The sequence below is a fragment of the Calliopsis andreniformis genome, chromosome 2 (assembly GCF_051401765.1).
Source record: "Calliopsis andreniformis isolate RMS-2024a chromosome 2, iyCalAndr_principal, whole genome shotgun sequence".
Classification (NCBI taxonomy): Eukaryota; Metazoa; Arthropoda; class Insecta; order Hymenoptera; family Andrenidae; genus Calliopsis; species Calliopsis andreniformis.
This window is the reverse complement of record NC_135063.1, coordinates 12,661,881-12,678,482: the sequence shown is the minus strand read 5'-3', so window position 1 is coordinate 12,678,482 and position 16,602 is coordinate 12,661,881. Positions and strand designations below refer to the sequence as shown.

The following is a 16,602-nucleotide window of genomic DNA, read 5'->3' as shown; positions in this document are numbered from 1 at the left end:
GCTGTATAAATTTTAACTAAATTTTAAATTCATGAAAAATTGTATTTGTAGATATCATAAAATAAAAGTTAATGTAGTGTCTACAAAGGGCGCTTAATTGAAGCATAAAAAGAATTTTGTTTTCTAAAGAAATACATTTTATGTCTCTTTATGTTGCGATACTCCACGTATCTTGAAATTTTGGTTAAAGTATTTTTAATTAACGTCTGATCGTAAAATATAATCACAAAACGATTAATTTCACAACAAATTATCAAACCGTGGAAGCTTATGCAAATTCGTATTTTTATAAGCGCAATTTAAAAAATGAAATTCAAGTAAAGTTTTGTTTCGTCCCCTAAGTATTTTATTAACGTTTACTTTGATATATTTTATGCCATATTTTTACTTATGCATGCGCATTTTATATTTTTTCCATAATTTTCCATAAATCTATAAAGATCAGTAACCTACTGATTATATTTTTGTATTTGTTTAAAAAATGCATGATGAATCATATGTTTTCATATTACTCAACATCCAAGTTTACAAATATAGCCACCGATCAAAATATTCCTACTTAATTTAGCAATGAGATAGGTTATGCAGAGATTCGTATCTAGAATTCGACCATACAAAGCATCGTAATAATTTTTTATTGTATTTGATATTCTAATACGTAATCGATATACACATGTGTGGTCAGAGGCATCATCAGGCATCATGATAAACGTTCGAGTGACAACAAAACAGTAAAATGAATCAGAACAATGAGCTGAAGCAAAGCAATCAGTCGAAAGTTCGAAATTGACAATCTTAAGGAATTTTCAATAAGGGAATTTTCTGTTTTTCGAGATTGTCAGGCATTTATAAGGAGGGAAGAAATTAACGTCTCCATGGAAAAAGACAGAGAACTTCAGGGAAAGTTTATGTGACAAATCACCAAAGAAATGCGATTTATCATTAATCGATCAGAGAAAAACGTTTCTCTGTTTCGTTTCAGTAAAACCAGACGGTCTTAAAAGCACGTCTCACAATCGATAATGATATTCGTCGAAGCTAATACGCCGTAGTTTGTTTCGTCATTGTTTGAAGGATTCGACACTGTGCGATTGCTCGTGGTAAGTTGAATCAATTTTTCTTTGAACGAAACAGTAATAAATATATCAAATATATTCCTTTCACCGAAGTCTTCTCGCATCCTTTTTCTCCTGTAGTCGTCGCGTACGACGATATCTTTCTTTAATCGTGTATTCTCGTGGTCCAGTTTTTTTACCTTCTTTTTTGGGAGTTTAACTTTCAATGTGTTTCCAAAATGATATGTATATTGATATATATCTTTGAATGTGTTTTAGTTATATATTTGCTTTGTAAGTTTATAGAAAATTTCAGTTACCAATTTCTGATGTGATTCAAAAGTTTGTGTTAATGTTTTTAGTTATTTTATTTATCTTGTATTAAAATTATTTATTAGGTGTTTAAATTACTGACTATTTAATTCTTCTATTAATGTGTTTTTTTCAGGTCTCATCTATCATGAATCTATGATGTGATATCATCGAGGATTTGGCTGTACCTCTCAAGATTATGTATACAAACATGTAGAGTCAGTAGTGAAGAAGATGACACCTCATTTTGTAGCTCTGACACCTGTAAGAAGACGATGTTTAATCATACTTTCTGTGGTACTTGTACCGTGCGCCATTTTAAATCTTTTGTCACCATCAGACATCCGCGAAGAAACAGTATTGCAAAATAGCATTGCAGAGTTACAAGCCAAGTTGGAACACTTACATACTAAATATGTTACAAGTCAGGAAGAGATAAATCTGTTGTCTCATCAATTATTGCAACTTATAGAGAATAATCACATTTTACCAGATCTACAATTTCTACTTAACAATGCTACATCAAATGTGACCAATATAAAGTTACCATCTATTTATCATTTTCTTCCTCATTTTTTGAATGACCCTAACAGTTTACGTCCAGCATTTGTTCAAAGTAAAGGACGTAGTGGAGTGAGTATGGTGTTGGGTGTACCAACTGTAAAAAGAGAAGTGCAGAGTTATTTAATGGCCACACTTAAAAATTTATTTGACCGTATGAGTCCTGCAGAAGTAGCTGACACTTTACTTATTGTTTTAGTTGCAGAAGTAAGTATTTACATTATGGTATTAAAATCCTTGAAAGAATTTTTATTAAATTTTGTTATTACTTTTACAGACAGATCTGGAATATGTGACGTATGTTGCAAAGCAAATTGAAGTTCAGTGAGTTCACACTTTTGACTGTTTCCTTTTTTTAAACTTACTTATGTTACATTCATTTTATAATCTTTGTGTTGTTTTTATTTTAGATTTCCCACTGAGTTCGAAGCGGGTGTAATTGACGTAATATCTCCATCTGCATCATATTACCCAGATTTATCGAAATTACGGGACACGTTAGGCGACGATCACCAGCGAGTAGTTTGGCGATCAAAACAAAATTTAGATTTCGCGTTTCTTATGTCATACGCTCAGACGAAAGGAACATTTTACGTACAATTAGAGGACGATATCTTAGCTAAAAAGAATTTTATAACTACAATGAAGTCTTTTGCACTAAAAAAAATTGCCACAAAGGAGAACTGGTTCGTTTTGGATTTCTGTCAGTTAGGATTTATTGGTACAGTATACAAATGCATTGCTAAAAATACTTCTAGATGTACTCCTGTGTAACATTATACTTTTTAATGTAGGAAAACTATTTAAATGCGCTGAACTGCCATGGTTAATACAATTTTTTCTAATGTTTCATAATGATAAACCAGTTGATTGGTTATTAGATCATTTAGTGTCGACCAAAGTTTGTAGTCTTGACAAAGATAGTGTAAGTATGCATATTCTAATAGAAAAATTAGGTTGTAGTACTTACATTATCTTACATTTTAGAAACACTGCAAAATGGCTAAAGCAGAGTTATGGGTTCATTATAAACCCTCCCTCTTCCAACATATAGGAACGCATTCTTCCTTAAAGGGGAAAGTACAAAAGTTGAAGGTACGTGAGAAACAACAAATAATCCTGCAGGCATTTTTTAACTTTTATAAATATTAAATTTAGGATAAACAATTCGGCAAAATAACGTTATATTATGCACACGAGAATCCAGAAGCTATAGTTGAGACGCAAATTAAACCTTACAAGCAATATACTTTACAAAAAGCATATAAAGGTGAATCATTCTTTTGGGGTTTATTGCCGCAACCAGGAGACCATTTAAAGTTCAGATTTTCGCATCCTATTTTTATAAAAAGGTATCGTGTACTCATAGCGCAAACAAATTAACGGTAACATAGCATTCATTATATTTTTTTTGTGTCGCAGATATTTATTTAGAAGTGGAAATCCTGAACATCCATCTGATAGGTTTTATAACACAACGGTAGAAGTGTTAACAGAGTTATCTGCATCTATGAATAGAAATAATAATGATGTTACAGAAGATGGCTATATTGTTATAGGTATAGTAATCTGAAAATTACTCCTTATGTTCTTAGTAGTATATTTTTTAAATCTTATTCTTTTATCAGGAAAATTTGATGCACTGGGGATTGCTCAAGGAACAGTAGATCCAAAACTTGGAAGGATATTGATACTTCGTTTGACTGTACACAGTGAAAGTGAAAATTGGGCAATCTTGTCTGAGGTAATTGCTTGCAAAGAAATCCTTCTATTAGAAAATTAATGAAACATGTAATCGTTTTGTTCATTTAATTTACTTCTGTACTTTTTTTATTCGACAGATTCATATAGTTGAAGACCACCCTAGTTGACCCTCGAACAAGGTATTTCGAACATTTTTTCGGCACCATTTACAGGGATAATATACATAATAAATTAATTATTAAATTATTTTTAGTTTTATCCTTATTTTACTGTGTTGAGTAGGTTTTTAATTATTTTCCTTAATGCCGTCCAGTGCAAGGAAATTGCTTATGTTACGTTAGTAAAAGTAACATCATCGATGCAATGAATCTCCACAAAAGGCATCTAGTTTTTTAAAAAGAAATCGATACGACTCTGTTTTTATACGAGACGATACGATATTACACTCTGTTATCACGAAAACTTTATACTTCTAAGGTCAGTGCTAAAGCAATAATTTATTAAATTTTCGACCAATTTTAAGACTCCTCTAATCGAAACAGTACCTGCGTAGTCAATATGTGTTACTTTGTTTGTTATGGATGAGAATACGGTTTATAACTTTACGTATTTCCTGTATATTAGCAAAAAAGGAAGAAGAAAGAAAACTTTTTTTGTGATGTAGAGCACAAAGTTATTAATATTAGCAAAAGTGCAGCATGTTTAACACCGCAATAGAAGTAAGTGCCAGACTATTTTAAGAAATGAAAGGCCAATGAAATATCTTTTAATATAAAGAAAGTTTTCAATTTATGAAAAGAAAATATATACGTATTTATGATCTGTATAATTATGTGCAATTTATACGATTTTCTGTAATATATTATTAAAGGTACGATATTATAGATCTGTATTTGGATCTTTGTTAAATTTTAAGAACAAAATGGTGATATGAAATTTGTATTGTTCTTGTGTATGTATTTATTTATTTCGTATTGCTTCTTATACATATATGAATATATATACACATGTATTTTCATATAAAATGAAATATATTTTTCTGAACATGAACATGTCATTATTTGTGACTAATGTAGCTATATACACCGTTTTTATATGTTTTAGATCATTTCGTCAGAAGTTTTATTTTCGACAAATACTGAATTCATCTTGATATCTTAAAACTGTGATATAATTATTCTAATAATTATGTTTATCAACTAAACTTATTAAATTAATTAGAAATTCTAATTTACCGTCGTTTGTTTATAGTTATGCTAAATGTGAAAGCGTTGAATTATGTTCTCAGTGAAATTAATGCCCTAAAAGGTTTAGTACCAGCTGTAACACCATCCTGAAAATCATCTCTTGATGGCTTCTGCTCTCCAGGTACCGGAGTAAATGTGAATGACTGCAATAATGACGTTACTATGAGAAATATGTTGCTTCTAGCTAAATTTTCACCCATGCAACGATGTCTCCCTATAGAAAACAAATTTGATGAAATAAAAGGAGAAATTTTATAGACTTCTATAAAAACGTTCTGATCATGCATAACAATTCATTTTATTACAGTTCAGTTCTACATACCAATGCTAAATGGAAAGTACGTGTGTGGCGTAATAATGTTTCCACTTTCATCAATAAATCTTTCTGGCCGAAAATTGTCTGGATCTCCCCAAGATTCGTCCATCAATATTCCATTAAAGTTCGCTATAAGCATTGTGTCCTGCAAAATAGTGAGTTTAATTATCTTCTTCAAAATTTAAACAATCATTTAACTTAAACGAAATATAATACTTTTGGTATTTTATAATTTAAAATATAAGTATCCTTTAACGCTCTATGTGGCACATTTAGAGTCCTTCCCATGAACATTCTTAATGATTCTAGTACAATAGCGTTCATGTAAGTCATCCTGGAACAAAGTAATTTAGATAAATTTAATTCACAATCGTAGATAATTAGAAACAAAATTGGATCGTCAAATTTTAATTACTTTGCCCTGTCTTCCAAAGTGGGTGGCCTATTCCTCCCTATCACTCTGTCTATTTCCTCTTGCGCTTTCTTCTGAACATCCTGAGACAATATTAAGTTCAAGAAGCAGAATCCAAGAGTTTTTGATGTGGTTTCAGATCCTGCCATAAATAAATCCACGCAAATTGCGAGCAGCTGAGATTCTATGAGCATAATACAATATAATTATAATTGATATATATAAATCGTTACATTTTATTTCAGTCGCTATAGCACCTGAAAATGTGTTGCTGCAATCCTTCGTTTTTAGAACAGTCAAGTACACATCCATCAAGTCCCTGGGCGAGTCTGGATTGAGGGTATTTTTATGACTATCCAGCTCGTTCTGGAATAATAACATCTTATGTTAGTAGAATACATATTGTCTTTTCGCAAAGAGTACAATTACCCTGAGAAACTTCCACAGTGGCTGATGGGCACCCAGGAAAGATTTGTAGCCAGACATTTCTGGCGCGAGGAATCTCAATATGGGAAAGTGACCGAAGGGTGCGCCTATCATATCAATTTCGTGCAATAATTTTGTCAAGATTTTTTGCAAGTAAATCAGTTCTTTATCATCGATGTTGTATCTGAAACGAAATTAAAAAGATATTATTAAAGAGATTATTAATATACGATCAATATTTCATGTTACTACTGATCGAAACAGAAATTATACTGATCCTGGATTAAGAAATAACAGTCGCCGAAAAATTCTATGTTAACCAGTGGAAAATTATCAAGAAAATACGATTGACGACCCATTCAAGATTGACGAAATGAATGGAAAGAAGGGACAACCTTTTACCAGCCATCATTCTCCAGAGACTGTTCAGAACTGTGACACCGAACGCATCATGCATTGAAATCACTATTCCAGGAGATGTCTGAGCTATCTTCTTAACTTCGATGTACTCGTTCATGTTCACACACATATCAGCAGTCGTTTCCTCTTTTGGACAAGTATCTATTACTACATCTTCACTGTTCTTTGCGATTTCGCGTGTCTGATCATCATCTTGCTTATTATTATTATTGGAGCACATTTTAGGCGCACAAGTTCGATTATTATGCTGATTATTTATCAATTTCTTAAAATGCTTGACGAGCGATTGGGACTCCTCTTCTATTATCGTGGCCATGCTCTTCCGCCCAAATCCAAACTCACGAAGCTGTTTTAAAACAAATCTTCTTTGCTCGACCCAGAGATTTTCATCGACAACGATCAGACCTTCAATTAGAAATACATATGAATTTTAGTTTATTGAGGTAATAGTTTCTTTCCAATTATTTAATAATAACTTACCTCTTCTTACCCCAAGAGTTCTCGCTTCATAAACAGGCCCAATGGGTCTTCCATCGCAGTTCTCATCGTTAAGCATCGCTTTGATGCTTTCATAATTATTCAGCACCACGATGCGATCCGTGCCGATTTTCAGCCCAACCACTGGTCCATATTTCTTGCAGAGAGCGGAACAGGTTTTGACCAAGTAGCCGGTCTCCTGGCGGAGTCGTGCCACTTCCATAACCGAGCCCAAAATCGGCCACCATTTGGGACCTGATTATGCAACCGAATTTAAGTACTTCCTTATTATTATTTGGGGCACTTTCTTTTTCAAAAGTGAAAAGGTATTCACGTTTGTCACAGCTGACAGTGAAAGTGTTAAGCTCGTGAAAATATAGAATTAAAGGATGAAGGTACCTGGCGGATACCCCTTCGGCTTCCTCGATCCCAGGTACAGCAATAGTAGCAGCACTATTACTAGGAGTATTATAGCGAAGAACATTCTAAAAACGCAACAAGTATAATTATTCATTCTTAAAGTTACTTTATACATATTAGTATTTTTAATAATACAGCATGAGTTTCGATTCTATCGAGAAATAATGCAAACTTCTCTCTAATTATTTAGAAAAAGCCATCTACAAAGTTATAAGATTATGTCATAACTTCCATTGTTGATTACAAGTATATTTTTTGTAAAATCTTGAACCAAGGTCAAGGATCTTGAAGGGCAAAGGGAGTATAAGTTAATTTTGGATAAAAAAAATTATATCAGGCATGCTTCACCCTGTATATAGAATTAAAATTCAAATTATTTGTGTGCTTGTGTAAATTTGAAGAAAAGGCAAGAGAAGCTATTTTTCTTCTATACTGAATGTAATTATTTTATAAAATATGAAGGGTATATTTTTATAGAAATGGTTTCAAAGGATAAACAACCGTAGTTTTTTTCGATTCGAATAATCAGGGGCGAGAATTCATATCCGATCGTTGCGTTCGTGAAGAAGAAAGTGAAATACGCTACGGACGCGCGGAGAAAGTTGCATACGGAAGAACTGAGGCATGTACTCGCTTCCATTACTTCATAACACCTTGCGTAATCCTCAATATATATTTTTCAAGATTTATTGCGATCTGTTTTCTTAACGCAATTTGGTTTCACTTTTTTTTCTTTACCTCTTTTCAATTCTTATTAATCGATCGAAGAGAATGCATGGCCAAATAATAAAACACCACTTTCAGTGAAAGGATTGTTTATGGTTTAAATAAATACTTGTATCACTCATTACAATCTCGACAATTACATTTACTTTCTTCATATAATAATACTAAACAATTTACAATATTAATACTAATGATTTTCAGCACATTAAAAAAAAATTCAATGAAGAAAATCTCTTGTAGAATGTGTATATATTAAATTTCTTTAATTAAAATAAGTGAAATAGAATTTGGAAGAATTAAGATAGGAGTTAAAAAATTTTAAAAGAAAGGGTGGATTGTTTATTAAAATTAGTTGTTAAGTTTCGAAAAATTCGTAGGGACTGTGGATGACCACTTGTCAAAATGAATTTCGATTGCGGAGTGCCGGTATCCCCACTCGCAAAGCATTGAACCAATCTTACCTTTTGCCCGAGAGAAATGCACTCTCCTGTTGTGTAAGTAGAACTGTCCATGGACCAGTCTGCAAACGGCTTTTAAATACCCCACCTTGTCTCTGACGATCTTTTATTTTGCAAGCAAAGTTGTTGAATAACAATCTTTACGAGTAACCCAATATAAAGTCACTGCGACTCTTAAGAAATACAACGCGCGCATCGCTCCAAAATATCTGGCTAACATCTTCTCAATGAAAAGAAAATGTCTTCTAATACCAAAATTAATATTTGAATATCAATTTTACTGTCATTTGCTGCCTACTTTAATTACACGTCTCAGAAATGTACATCGATTTCTACCATTTAAAGAGTCTTAAAAAGTAATAAACGTTTGTAAAATTATATAAATATCACGGATCTGTACAGCGAATTAGAAATATACACATTAATTTATTCTGATTTTTCAGTGTCTGACGCCTCCTCTATTTTGAATGGTAAGCAATCACCCCATTTACTGCTTCTTGCGCAGCGATATGTGTTCCTAAAAATAAGAGACATTGAAATATTTTAATTTAGTAAGATGCAAGAGATTATATTTCAAAAATTTTAAAAATGCATACTTTCCGTTTTTCCATGCAGTAAATATCTGTTCTTCCAGTTTACCAGAAGCTACGCACATGCGACAGATAACGTGTTTGGAACGCTTCAGCACAGGTCTAAGGATACGCGGCCACTGAGGATCCTCTTTGGGACGTTCGCCTAGAACCAAACATATTGATGATATATATTTTTCTTAATTCAAAATCAATAACAATTTCATCTTTTACCTTTTTTAAGCACTACATATGAATAACGTTCGCGTTTATATGCAGAGGTTCCAAAGATAGGTAGCGTTTGATACACGATTTCGAAATTGCAAGGAGTATCGTCCGCCGTAAATCTGGGACATTTCAATTCGTGTGGGCACTGAAACAATTATATAACTTAATATTTTTCAAATGCCAACTACATTAAAGAAACCATTAATTAATCTGAAGATACTGAATACTCACAGGTGAAACTATATGTACACCAGATTTATTTTTTGTGTAATTGAGTACAAAATCTCGAGCTTCGTTAACTAACTGTTTGGAGGGAATTACTCAGTTAAATATATTAACAATAGCGAGAAAGAAAATGATAGAAGACAAAACTCACGTCAAATCCTGCTCTTGTTCCTTGTTCTACAATAATAAGATAGTGCTCTGTTTTGTACCACAATTTCGCTATTACTTCCATACGAGATTTCTGATTTGGTAATTCCATTAAAGAATATGCACTCACTACAATATCATAAGTTGGCTATAATACAAAAACTATATTAAGCATATATGTTGAATATATGTTGATACAAGAAAATTAATATTCTTACAGTTGAAGATGCTGGTAAAAATTGTTTATAAAAAATTTGGTTGGTACTGATTTGTGGATTAGCTCGTTTTGCGAGGTATTCAGAGAGTTCATTCATGTTTGAAGAAATATCAATGCAGACATATTCTCTCAATGATTTGAACCAGAATTGAGAAGCTGCCCTAAATAAAATTAAACTTGTATATCTCAATATTTTAGCATTGTCTTAAATATTTCCATAAATATCTTACCACATCACTGTTCCCACACCAGAACCAAAGTCAAATAATGTTTTAGGTACAAAATTGTTGTCTTTATCTTTGATTTCAGTAAAAATTTTATACAATACACTATACTCAGGTACACTTCTATTAACTAAATATGATAGACTTGTAAGTTTGTCATACAGAATTGGTGACCAGTTATAAGCAAGTTCTTTGTAGAGTTTTAAAGCTTTCTTATTTTCCTGTACGTCTTCTTTATTTAATACAATATCTGTTTTTTCTTGTTCAGGCGTTTGTAGGCGTGATTGAACTTTTTTTAATATTATTTTATAATCTTTTCCTTCTAGAGGAGGATGTCGACCTCTCAAATGTAATTCTACTTTATTTCCAGCTTCATAAAGTTGTTTCGCTGATAGAGTTTCATCTGTAGAAATTAAATTATGAATTCCACATTTACATGATATAACTTTTTATTTTCATTAACAAATTTACTTTAAAATCTAATTTATTCTAAAAAATACACCTTAATCACTCACCTTTTATAATTGTTTTGAGAGATGGCAAAAGCCAACTGGGTTGATCCACTTTCCTAGGCTTCATTATACCTGGGTGCTGTCTATGTTTTATTTCAGCATTTGAAATTTGTTCGTCTATAGTATCTATTACTTTCATTTTCTCTTTTGTGGAGTACTAATAAAAAGAAAAAAAGGAAAAGTAGTAAATAGGAGTTTCTTTAATTCATATTAGAACCATTCTAAACAAATAAATAATTAATAAGAAGGATAAACCTTCTCTGTTAATACAATACACTATCAATTACAAATTCAGTTAATTACCCATCGCATTTGTCTGCATCTCGAAAAAGTTAGTCTTGTTGACATGTTCCTTAACTTTATTTAATACTTAATTATTGTTTACAATCCTTTCCCAGGTAATAATTATAAAGCGCACGCGTTCCTAAAATTAATAAACATCGATTAAAGATTAAAGTAATAACAGTTAATATGAATGTTAACTGACAATTACAAAATATGCATAACGATATCGTGAATGCTGTACAGTGTATCGCATAACCTCAATAAATTCCTATAGCTGCTGATATTTATCGTATGTTCAATTTGTTTTTCCTAAAATAACTCGTTATGATTCCTCTTGATGAATCGTCAGTCTTACTGCTGGTGCTTTGGCGTATTCGTTGAGATACAGTCACCGTTCTCGAGTAATCTGATTTACTAAAAAGATGAAATTTGCGGAGCACTTGAGTGCTCATATCACACCCGAATGGAGAAAACAATATATAAATTATGAGGTACAGTGAATACTCCTGTCTTCCGTATTTTTATACTAATATTCTACTTATACTAACTTTATTGAATCAATGTCATACTTGAACAATATTTCCACAAATAGATAATACAATGTTCAATGAGATTTTAATAGAATAGTAAATAAGAAAACTTAATCTTCATTGTTTATTTGTAGACTGTAATAAACATATCTAAAAAAAATGGGACCTAAATAAAAATTTAATTTTTGTATTTTTTGCATATTATTATGCATTTCTATAGGTAATGTTGTTGCAGTTAATTATTAGAAGCCATATATTAAGCTTTTTAAGATCCTATTTTCTGAATGAAATAAGGTACTTTTTATTTATTAAAATAATGATGTTATGCAGGAAATGAAAGCATTGTTATATGCTGCAGTAGAGCAGGCACCAGCTGCAGATATAACAGACCCACATATATTGGAGCGTTACTTCAATAAATTTGATGAGAAGTTTTTTCATTATTGTGATAAGGAGCTAGCAAAAATCAACACATTTTATTTAGGTAAATCTTATTTTTTTATAGTTATAATATACATCACTGTAAAATATATAAATCTATTGATTTATTGTTGTAGAAAAACTGGCAGAAGCTACTCGTAGGTTTGCAACACTCAACAATGAACTAAGTGAAATTTTGGCTGTTTCTGAAGACAGAAAGGGAAATCACAAAACTCGTTATCGCAATAACATCTTGCAGAAAAAACCAGTCTCAGCACGTAAACTTCAAGAACTGAAACTGGCTTTTTCAGAATTCTATCTTTTCCTCATTTTACTTCAGAATTATCAGAATCTCAACTTCACAGGGTTCAGAAAAATACTGAAGAAGCATGATAAAGTATGAACAATACAAAATTGGTAATAAATTTACATCTTTACTGCTCTTGTTAAACTGTATTGCTTTAGCTTTTAAACATAGATATTGGAGCAAAATGGAGAGCACAAAATGTAGATACAGCATTATTTCACACACGCAAAGATATAGACAGACTTATAGCGGAAACGGAGGCATTGGTCACGCGGGATTTAGAGCACGGCGACAGACAACGCGCTATGAAACGATTAAGAGTCCCTCCACTTGGAGAACACCTTTCCCCATGGATTACATTTAAAGTTGGGCTGTTTTCTGGAGCTTTAATTGTCCTCCTTGTAGCAGTGATCATTTCAGGTATGCAACTGTTACATTTTACATAAAATTAAAGCATTTTCGACAGGTGTAACATTATGTTTTATACTTTATAGGCATACAATACAGAGACAACAATAATTGGCGAGTTTTGTGTCGATTATATCGTGGACCATTGCTCATGATTCAGTTTCTTCTTCTCATGGGTATAAATGTCTATGGTTGGAGATCCTCTGGCGTAAACCATGTTTTAATATTTGAACTCGATCCTCGAAATCATCTATCAGAACAGGTTCTTTTAGAATGTACTTTATCTTTAGAAAATTCATTTTTAGCTATTGACAAACGATTGATTTTCAGCACATAATTGAAATGGCGAGCGTGTTTGGGTTGGTCTGGTCTTTATCGGTTTTAGGTTTTCTGTATAGCGATACATTAGGAGTACCGCGGTTTGTTCAACCTGTAAGTCATACATAGTATTATTGAAAGAGAGATAACTGCAATGAGGCATACGTTTTGATTTCTGCAGATGTTGCTATACACATTGTTGGCTGTATTTTTATTCAATCCAACGAAGACGTTGCGATACGAGGCCAGATTTTGGGCCCTGCGTGTGCTAGGCAGAATATTCTGTGCACCATTTTTTTATGTCGGATTCGCTGACTTCTGGCTTGCCGATCAACTCAATTCACTTCACACTGTCTTCCTAGATTTCCAGTATTTCGTTTGCTTTTACGTACAAAATTCTTCGTGGACAGATGTCACTGGTTTGTGATCAGTCTCTTTAGAAATTTAGAAATTTGCTTCAAAATTGTTGAGAATTAATTCAGAAGTGTTTCACCGTAGACGCCGAAACTTGTATAATGCGTGAACTATCGATGAGACCCTTCGTTGCTTGCTTACCAGCATGGTTTCGATTCGCGCAATGTTTGAGACGATACAGGGATACGAGAGAAGCTTTCCCGCATCTTGCAAATGCGGCGAAGTATGCCACCAGCTTTTTTGTCGTAGTTTTCTCGTATTTACATTTAACTAATTCCAGTAAGTCTCAGAAGAATCATTTGTATAATCTATAAAGCTGTGTACTTCTAAAGATATATCTTCTTATAGAGTATTATATAATGTCTACCGAAAATCCGTACTTTTACTTATGGATAACTGCCAGTATAGTGAGTTCTTGTTTCGCATACACATGGGATGTGAAATTAGACTGGGGACTGTTTGATAGTAACGCAGGAGAGAACAAATTTCTTAGAGAAGAAATAGTATATTCTTCTCCGGTGAGTTTGAAATAAATATTTCTATTTCTCTCAACAGCTAGTGCTCTAATATGTTACTGTGTTACAGTTCTATTATTATTTCGCTATAATCGAGGACTTTATACTTCGTTTTGGTTGGGCATTTTCTTTATCTCTCACTGAAATGGGATATGTACACGCAGACTTAATGGTTTCCATAGTTGCACCACTGGAAGTGTTCAGGTAAGTTAGCAATAAGTTGATGTCGTTATTTAACAAACTATACATTTCTCAAAAGCCATGATTCTGCTCGTACGCAGTACATCCAACGTGTACTGAGTACATACATTTTAAACCGCACAATTTTTGTGGAGTATATCATTTTCAGCGAAGCTTTAATGCGTATTTTCGCTTGCATGATATTTAAGATCATTTGACATTTCAGTTCACGCAATGCCTACTCAAAACGTAATGTCTGTTGAGTGAAACTAATAAATCTTAATAAATGATACCACGTGAAACGATATTTTATTTATTCAATCTTTATTCCTACTTTATTTATTCCTACTTTATTTATTCCTTTATAATTTGTTTACGAGTCGAACATATTTCTTTCGTTTTTAATTTTTCGAATGCTCATTACATTACGCTTCTGTTCATTTCATTACGATTACTGTTTGATCGTTAATTGCATTAACGGTGATTAGGAACCACTCTACTTATACTATAAGAAACATTTATGGTGAATCCAGTTCGTCTTACTAATCAGTTGATAGAAGGTACATATGGAATTATTTTCGTCTGGAAAACGAACACCTGTACAACGTAGGCAAATTTCGAGCGGTACGAGATATCTCCATAGGGCCGTATAGACACAATGAAGACGATGAACCGAAGGCAGCGTTACGTCTTATGGATTGTACGAACGACGACGCCGATGGGCTGACCAAATTCCGTGATCGTTGAAATTCATACCTTGTAATTGCGAGTTTTACCTTCGAATTATTGGCCATACATAACATTACAGGAACACTGTATACCAATTTATTTACTCTATGAAATTATAATCTTTCTTTCTTTTTTCCTTTGAGTCGCACACTAATCTGCACGTTCAGCATGTTCAGCTCTTAATTTACTAACAGATCTGGGTAAACTATAGAGCAAGTTTTCTAGGGCTAGAACTTGAAATATTTTTCAACTTTTTAATTATCGAGTCATCTTATAAATAATATTTTTTGGAGTTGGTTTACGAAGGTATTGAAAAACTATCTAGAAGATGTAAAACTGTTATAAACATTTATATGTTTTTATATATTTTTATATAATAATTTGGTATTCATTTTATCGTTCGTTACAGATTTAAATATTCAAAAATTAGAAGAGTTATAAAGGGTTGAAAACTAAATGACATCTTTTTAATATGTTAAGGGTTCATACTTCTAAGTAACAGTCAAAAAGTATTTCAGATTCTTCAAATGCTTATTAATCGCAAGTAATAAATAATCTTAAAAACTTCACATAAAATAAAACGTACATATTTTGATAAGTTTTTGTTTGAAAGTTTACCCAGTTTTGTCAAACTAGTCCGACGTGTATTTCTAACCAAAATTGTTAGATCCGAAATCAGTCGGACAATACGATAGGCGTTGATCTATCGCGCAGATTGTGATAGTAATCGATAACCCTTTCTGACAGGAGATTCGTATGGAACTTTTTCCGCTTGGAAAACGAGCATCTAAATAATTGCGGGAAATTCAGGGCGGTCAGAGACATATCTGTCGCGCCAGTCGATTGCTCGGACCAAACGCAAATATTAAGAATGATGGACGCAGCAGACGGGGTGGTGAATCGGAAGAAAAAGCAAAAACTACCTGAGAAAAATAAACCACTACGTTCCTTCTCGAAAGGTGAAACTCTGATTTCTGATCTAGATACTTAAGAGTAACGCAGATGAAGAAAATCGAGAACTGTAAGAAAACTGATTAGCAAAACTTTCGGCGGTCTTTCGCCACAGTCCCTTGTTACGTAAAATGAAAAGAAAGTTGATAATCGTTGCTAGTCGTCAAAGTACAAAGAAATGTCGATGTGATCCTGTAGGTTAGGTTAAACGTGAAGATATCGTGTGAGTATACAATTATAAATGTTGAATTGTACGATAATAATTATAATTGAAAGCTTTCACCCAATATCCATTCGAGCACGCAACGCTCGTTCATCGAGGGAACAAAGCGAGAGAATCGAGAATCGTTTCGTTCGAGATATTTCGAGGTGATCGATTTGGCGGGAGTTGCGCGATAAATTTAAATTTGAAAGTCGAATTCTTTATAAAGATATATGCGTGTTTCTCTTCGATGCAAGAAATATTGATGATAAATTGTATTCAAAATAAACTATTTTAATGTTTTTAATGAACTTGTATTATTCTAACCCTTTCTTTTATCATATTGTTGATTTCTTAGAAGGAAATACATAATTTAAGAAAGTAAGTCTCCCAGGAAATGGGTTTGAAATTTTTTGTGATAGAAAAGTAAAAATTATTCAACCACCTGTCAATGAAATTATTTTTTTTGGTTTAAATTGTTATCCTAATTGCGTTATTATACTAGCATACATATGATATGCGTCATTTTGATTTAATTGGAGAGGTTTGGGTGTCTATTACTTTTGTTTCAAAAAAGCAGCCTTCTTATACATAGAAGGAGAAATGAAGAGATGAAGAGATGAAGAGATGAAGAGATGAAGAGATGAAGAGATGAAGAGATGAAGAGATGAAGAGATGAAGAGATGA

The 16,602-nt window shown here is 32.6% G+C and overlaps 4 protein-coding genes across 11 annotated transcripts; 2 read left to right on the top strand and 2 right to left on the bottom strand.

Annotated features, from left to right (window-relative positions):
* Positions 1-294: 294 nt before the first annotated feature.
* Mgat4a (alpha-1,3-mannosyl-glycoprotein 4-beta-N-acetylglucosaminyltransferase a) lies at positions 295-4,682 on the top strand. Of its 2 annotated transcripts, none has more exons than XM_076385284.1 (11): positions 295-1,100; positions 1,504-2,135; positions 2,206-2,252; positions 2,339-2,649; positions 2,723-2,853; positions 2,916-3,023; positions 3,087-3,280; positions 3,351-3,487; positions 3,557-3,672; positions 3,770-3,811; positions 3,886-4,682. In XM_076385284.1, the coding sequence occupies exons 2-10, from the start codon at positions 1,602-1,604 to the stop codon at positions 3,797-3,799; spliced, it is 1,608 nt and encodes a 535-aa protein (XP_076241399.1). In that variant the 5' UTR covers positions 295-1,100; positions 1,504-1,601; the 3' UTR covers positions 3,800-3,811; positions 3,886-4,682. The 2 variants fall into 2 exon arrangements, with proteins under 2 accessions (XP_076241399.1, XP_076241391.1); XM_076385276.1 differs by having other exon boundaries at positions 296-1,100; positions 3,915-4,682.
* Positions 4,683-4,700: 18 nt separating this feature from the next.
* On the bottom strand, positions 4,701-8,659 carry Cyp303a1 (Probable cytochrome P450 303a1). Its single transcript, XM_076385267.1, has 10 exons — positions 8,538-8,659; positions 7,330-7,415; positions 6,934-7,185; positions 6,429-6,858; positions 6,037-6,217; positions 5,865-5,973; positions 5,611-5,791; positions 5,412-5,529; positions 5,202-5,340; positions 4,701-5,093 (listed from the first exon to the last, which is right to left on the bottom strand). Exons 2-10 carry the CDS (start codon positions 7,412-7,414, stop codon positions 4,909-4,911), a joined length of 1,680 nt encoding a protein of 559 aa, XP_076241382.1. The 5' UTR covers position 7,415; positions 8,538-8,659; the 3' UTR covers positions 4,701-4,908.
* Positions 8,613-11,355, bottom strand: LOC143183645 (ribosome assembly protein METTL17, mitochondrial). 2 transcript variants are annotated; one of them, XM_076385306.1, is made up of 10 exons: positions 11,198-11,355; positions 10,960-11,080; positions 10,660-10,813; positions 10,151-10,547; positions 9,922-10,081; positions 9,708-9,851; positions 9,563-9,634; positions 9,338-9,476; positions 9,131-9,269; positions 8,613-9,051 (listed from the first exon to the last, which is right to left on the bottom strand). In XM_076385306.1, the coding sequence occupies exons 2-10, from the start codon at positions 11,002-11,004 to the stop codon at positions 8,961-8,963; spliced, it is 1,341 nt and encodes a 446-aa protein (XP_076241421.1). In that variant the 5' UTR covers positions 11,005-11,080; positions 11,198-11,355; the 3' UTR covers positions 8,613-8,960. The 2 variants fall into 2 exon arrangements, with proteins under 2 accessions (XP_076241421.1, XP_076241411.1); XM_076385296.1 differs by having other exon boundaries at positions 11,150-11,286.
* Positions 11,297-16,222, top strand: LOC143183593 (solute carrier family 53 member 1). 6 transcript variants are annotated; one of them, XM_076385228.1, is made up of 12 exons: positions 11,297-11,432; positions 11,802-11,955; positions 12,029-12,288; positions 12,357-12,618; positions 12,693-12,868; positions 12,937-13,038; positions 13,106-13,343; positions 13,423-13,617; positions 13,687-13,856; positions 13,924-14,057; positions 14,591-14,792; positions 15,510-15,642. In XM_076385228.1, the coding sequence occupies exons 1-11, from the start codon at positions 11,364-11,366 to the stop codon at positions 14,778-14,780; spliced, it is 1,950 nt and encodes a 649-aa protein (XP_076241343.1). In that variant the 5' UTR covers positions 11,297-11,363; the 3' UTR covers positions 14,781-14,792; positions 15,510-15,642. The 6 variants fall into 6 exon arrangements, with proteins under 6 accessions (XP_076241343.1, XP_076241324.1, XP_076241334.1 ...); XM_076385209.1 differs by lacking the exon at positions 14,591-14,792 and having other exon boundaries at positions 15,510-16,222; XM_076385219.1 differs by having other exon boundaries at positions 14,591-15,652.
* The last annotated feature ends 380 nt before the right edge of the window (positions 16,223-16,602 follow it).

Bases quoted from the DNA above. Each gene is read 5' to 3' on its own strand.
- Mgat4a (XM_076385284.1), top strand. From the start codon at position 1,602: ATGACACCTCATTTTGTAGCTCTGACACCTGTAAGAAGACGATGTTTA. The intron at 2,136-2,205 runs GTAAGTATTTAC...TTACTTTTACAG, and splicing joins TTATTGTTTTAGTTGCAGAA to ACAGATCTGGAATATGTGAC. The intron at 3,024-3,086 runs GTACGTGAGAAA...TATTAAATTTAG, and splicing joins GGAAAGTACAAAAGTTGAAG to GATAAACAATTCGGCAAAAT.
- Cyp303a1 (XM_076385267.1), bottom strand. From the start codon at position 7,414: ATGTTCTTCGCTATAATACTCCTAGTAATAGTGCTGCTACTATTGCTG. The intron at 7,186-7,329 runs GTACCTTCATCC...TTGCATAATCAG, and splicing joins GCCGAAGGGGTATCCGCCAG to GTCCCAAATGGTGGCCGATT. The intron at 5,094-5,201 runs GTATGTAGAACT...TGTTTTCTATAG, and splicing joins GTACTTTCCATTTAGCATTG to GGAGACATCGTTGCATGGGT.
- LOC143183645 (XM_076385306.1), bottom strand. From the start codon at position 11,004: ATGTCAACAAGACTAACTTTTTCGAGATGCAGACAAATGCGATGG. The intron at 9,852-9,921 runs GTAAGAATATTA...TTTGTATTATAG, and splicing joins TTTTACCAGCATCTTCAACT to CCAACTTATGATATTGTAGT. The intron at 9,270-9,337 runs GTAAAAGATGAA...GTTTGGTTCTAG, and splicing joins ATATGTAGTGCTTAAAAAAG to GCGAACGTCCCAAAGAGGAT.
- LOC143183593 (XM_076385209.1), top strand. From the start codon at position 11,364: ATGAAATTTGCGGAGCACTTGAGTGCTCATATCACACCCGAATGGAGA. The intron at 11,956-12,028 runs GTAAATCTTATT...TTATTGTTGTAG, and splicing joins AATCAACACATTTTATTTAG to AAAAACTGGCAGAAGCTACT. The intron at 12,619-12,692 runs GTATGCAACTGT...TATACTTTATAG, and splicing joins TGTAGCAGTGATCATTTCAG to GCATACAATACAGAGACAAC.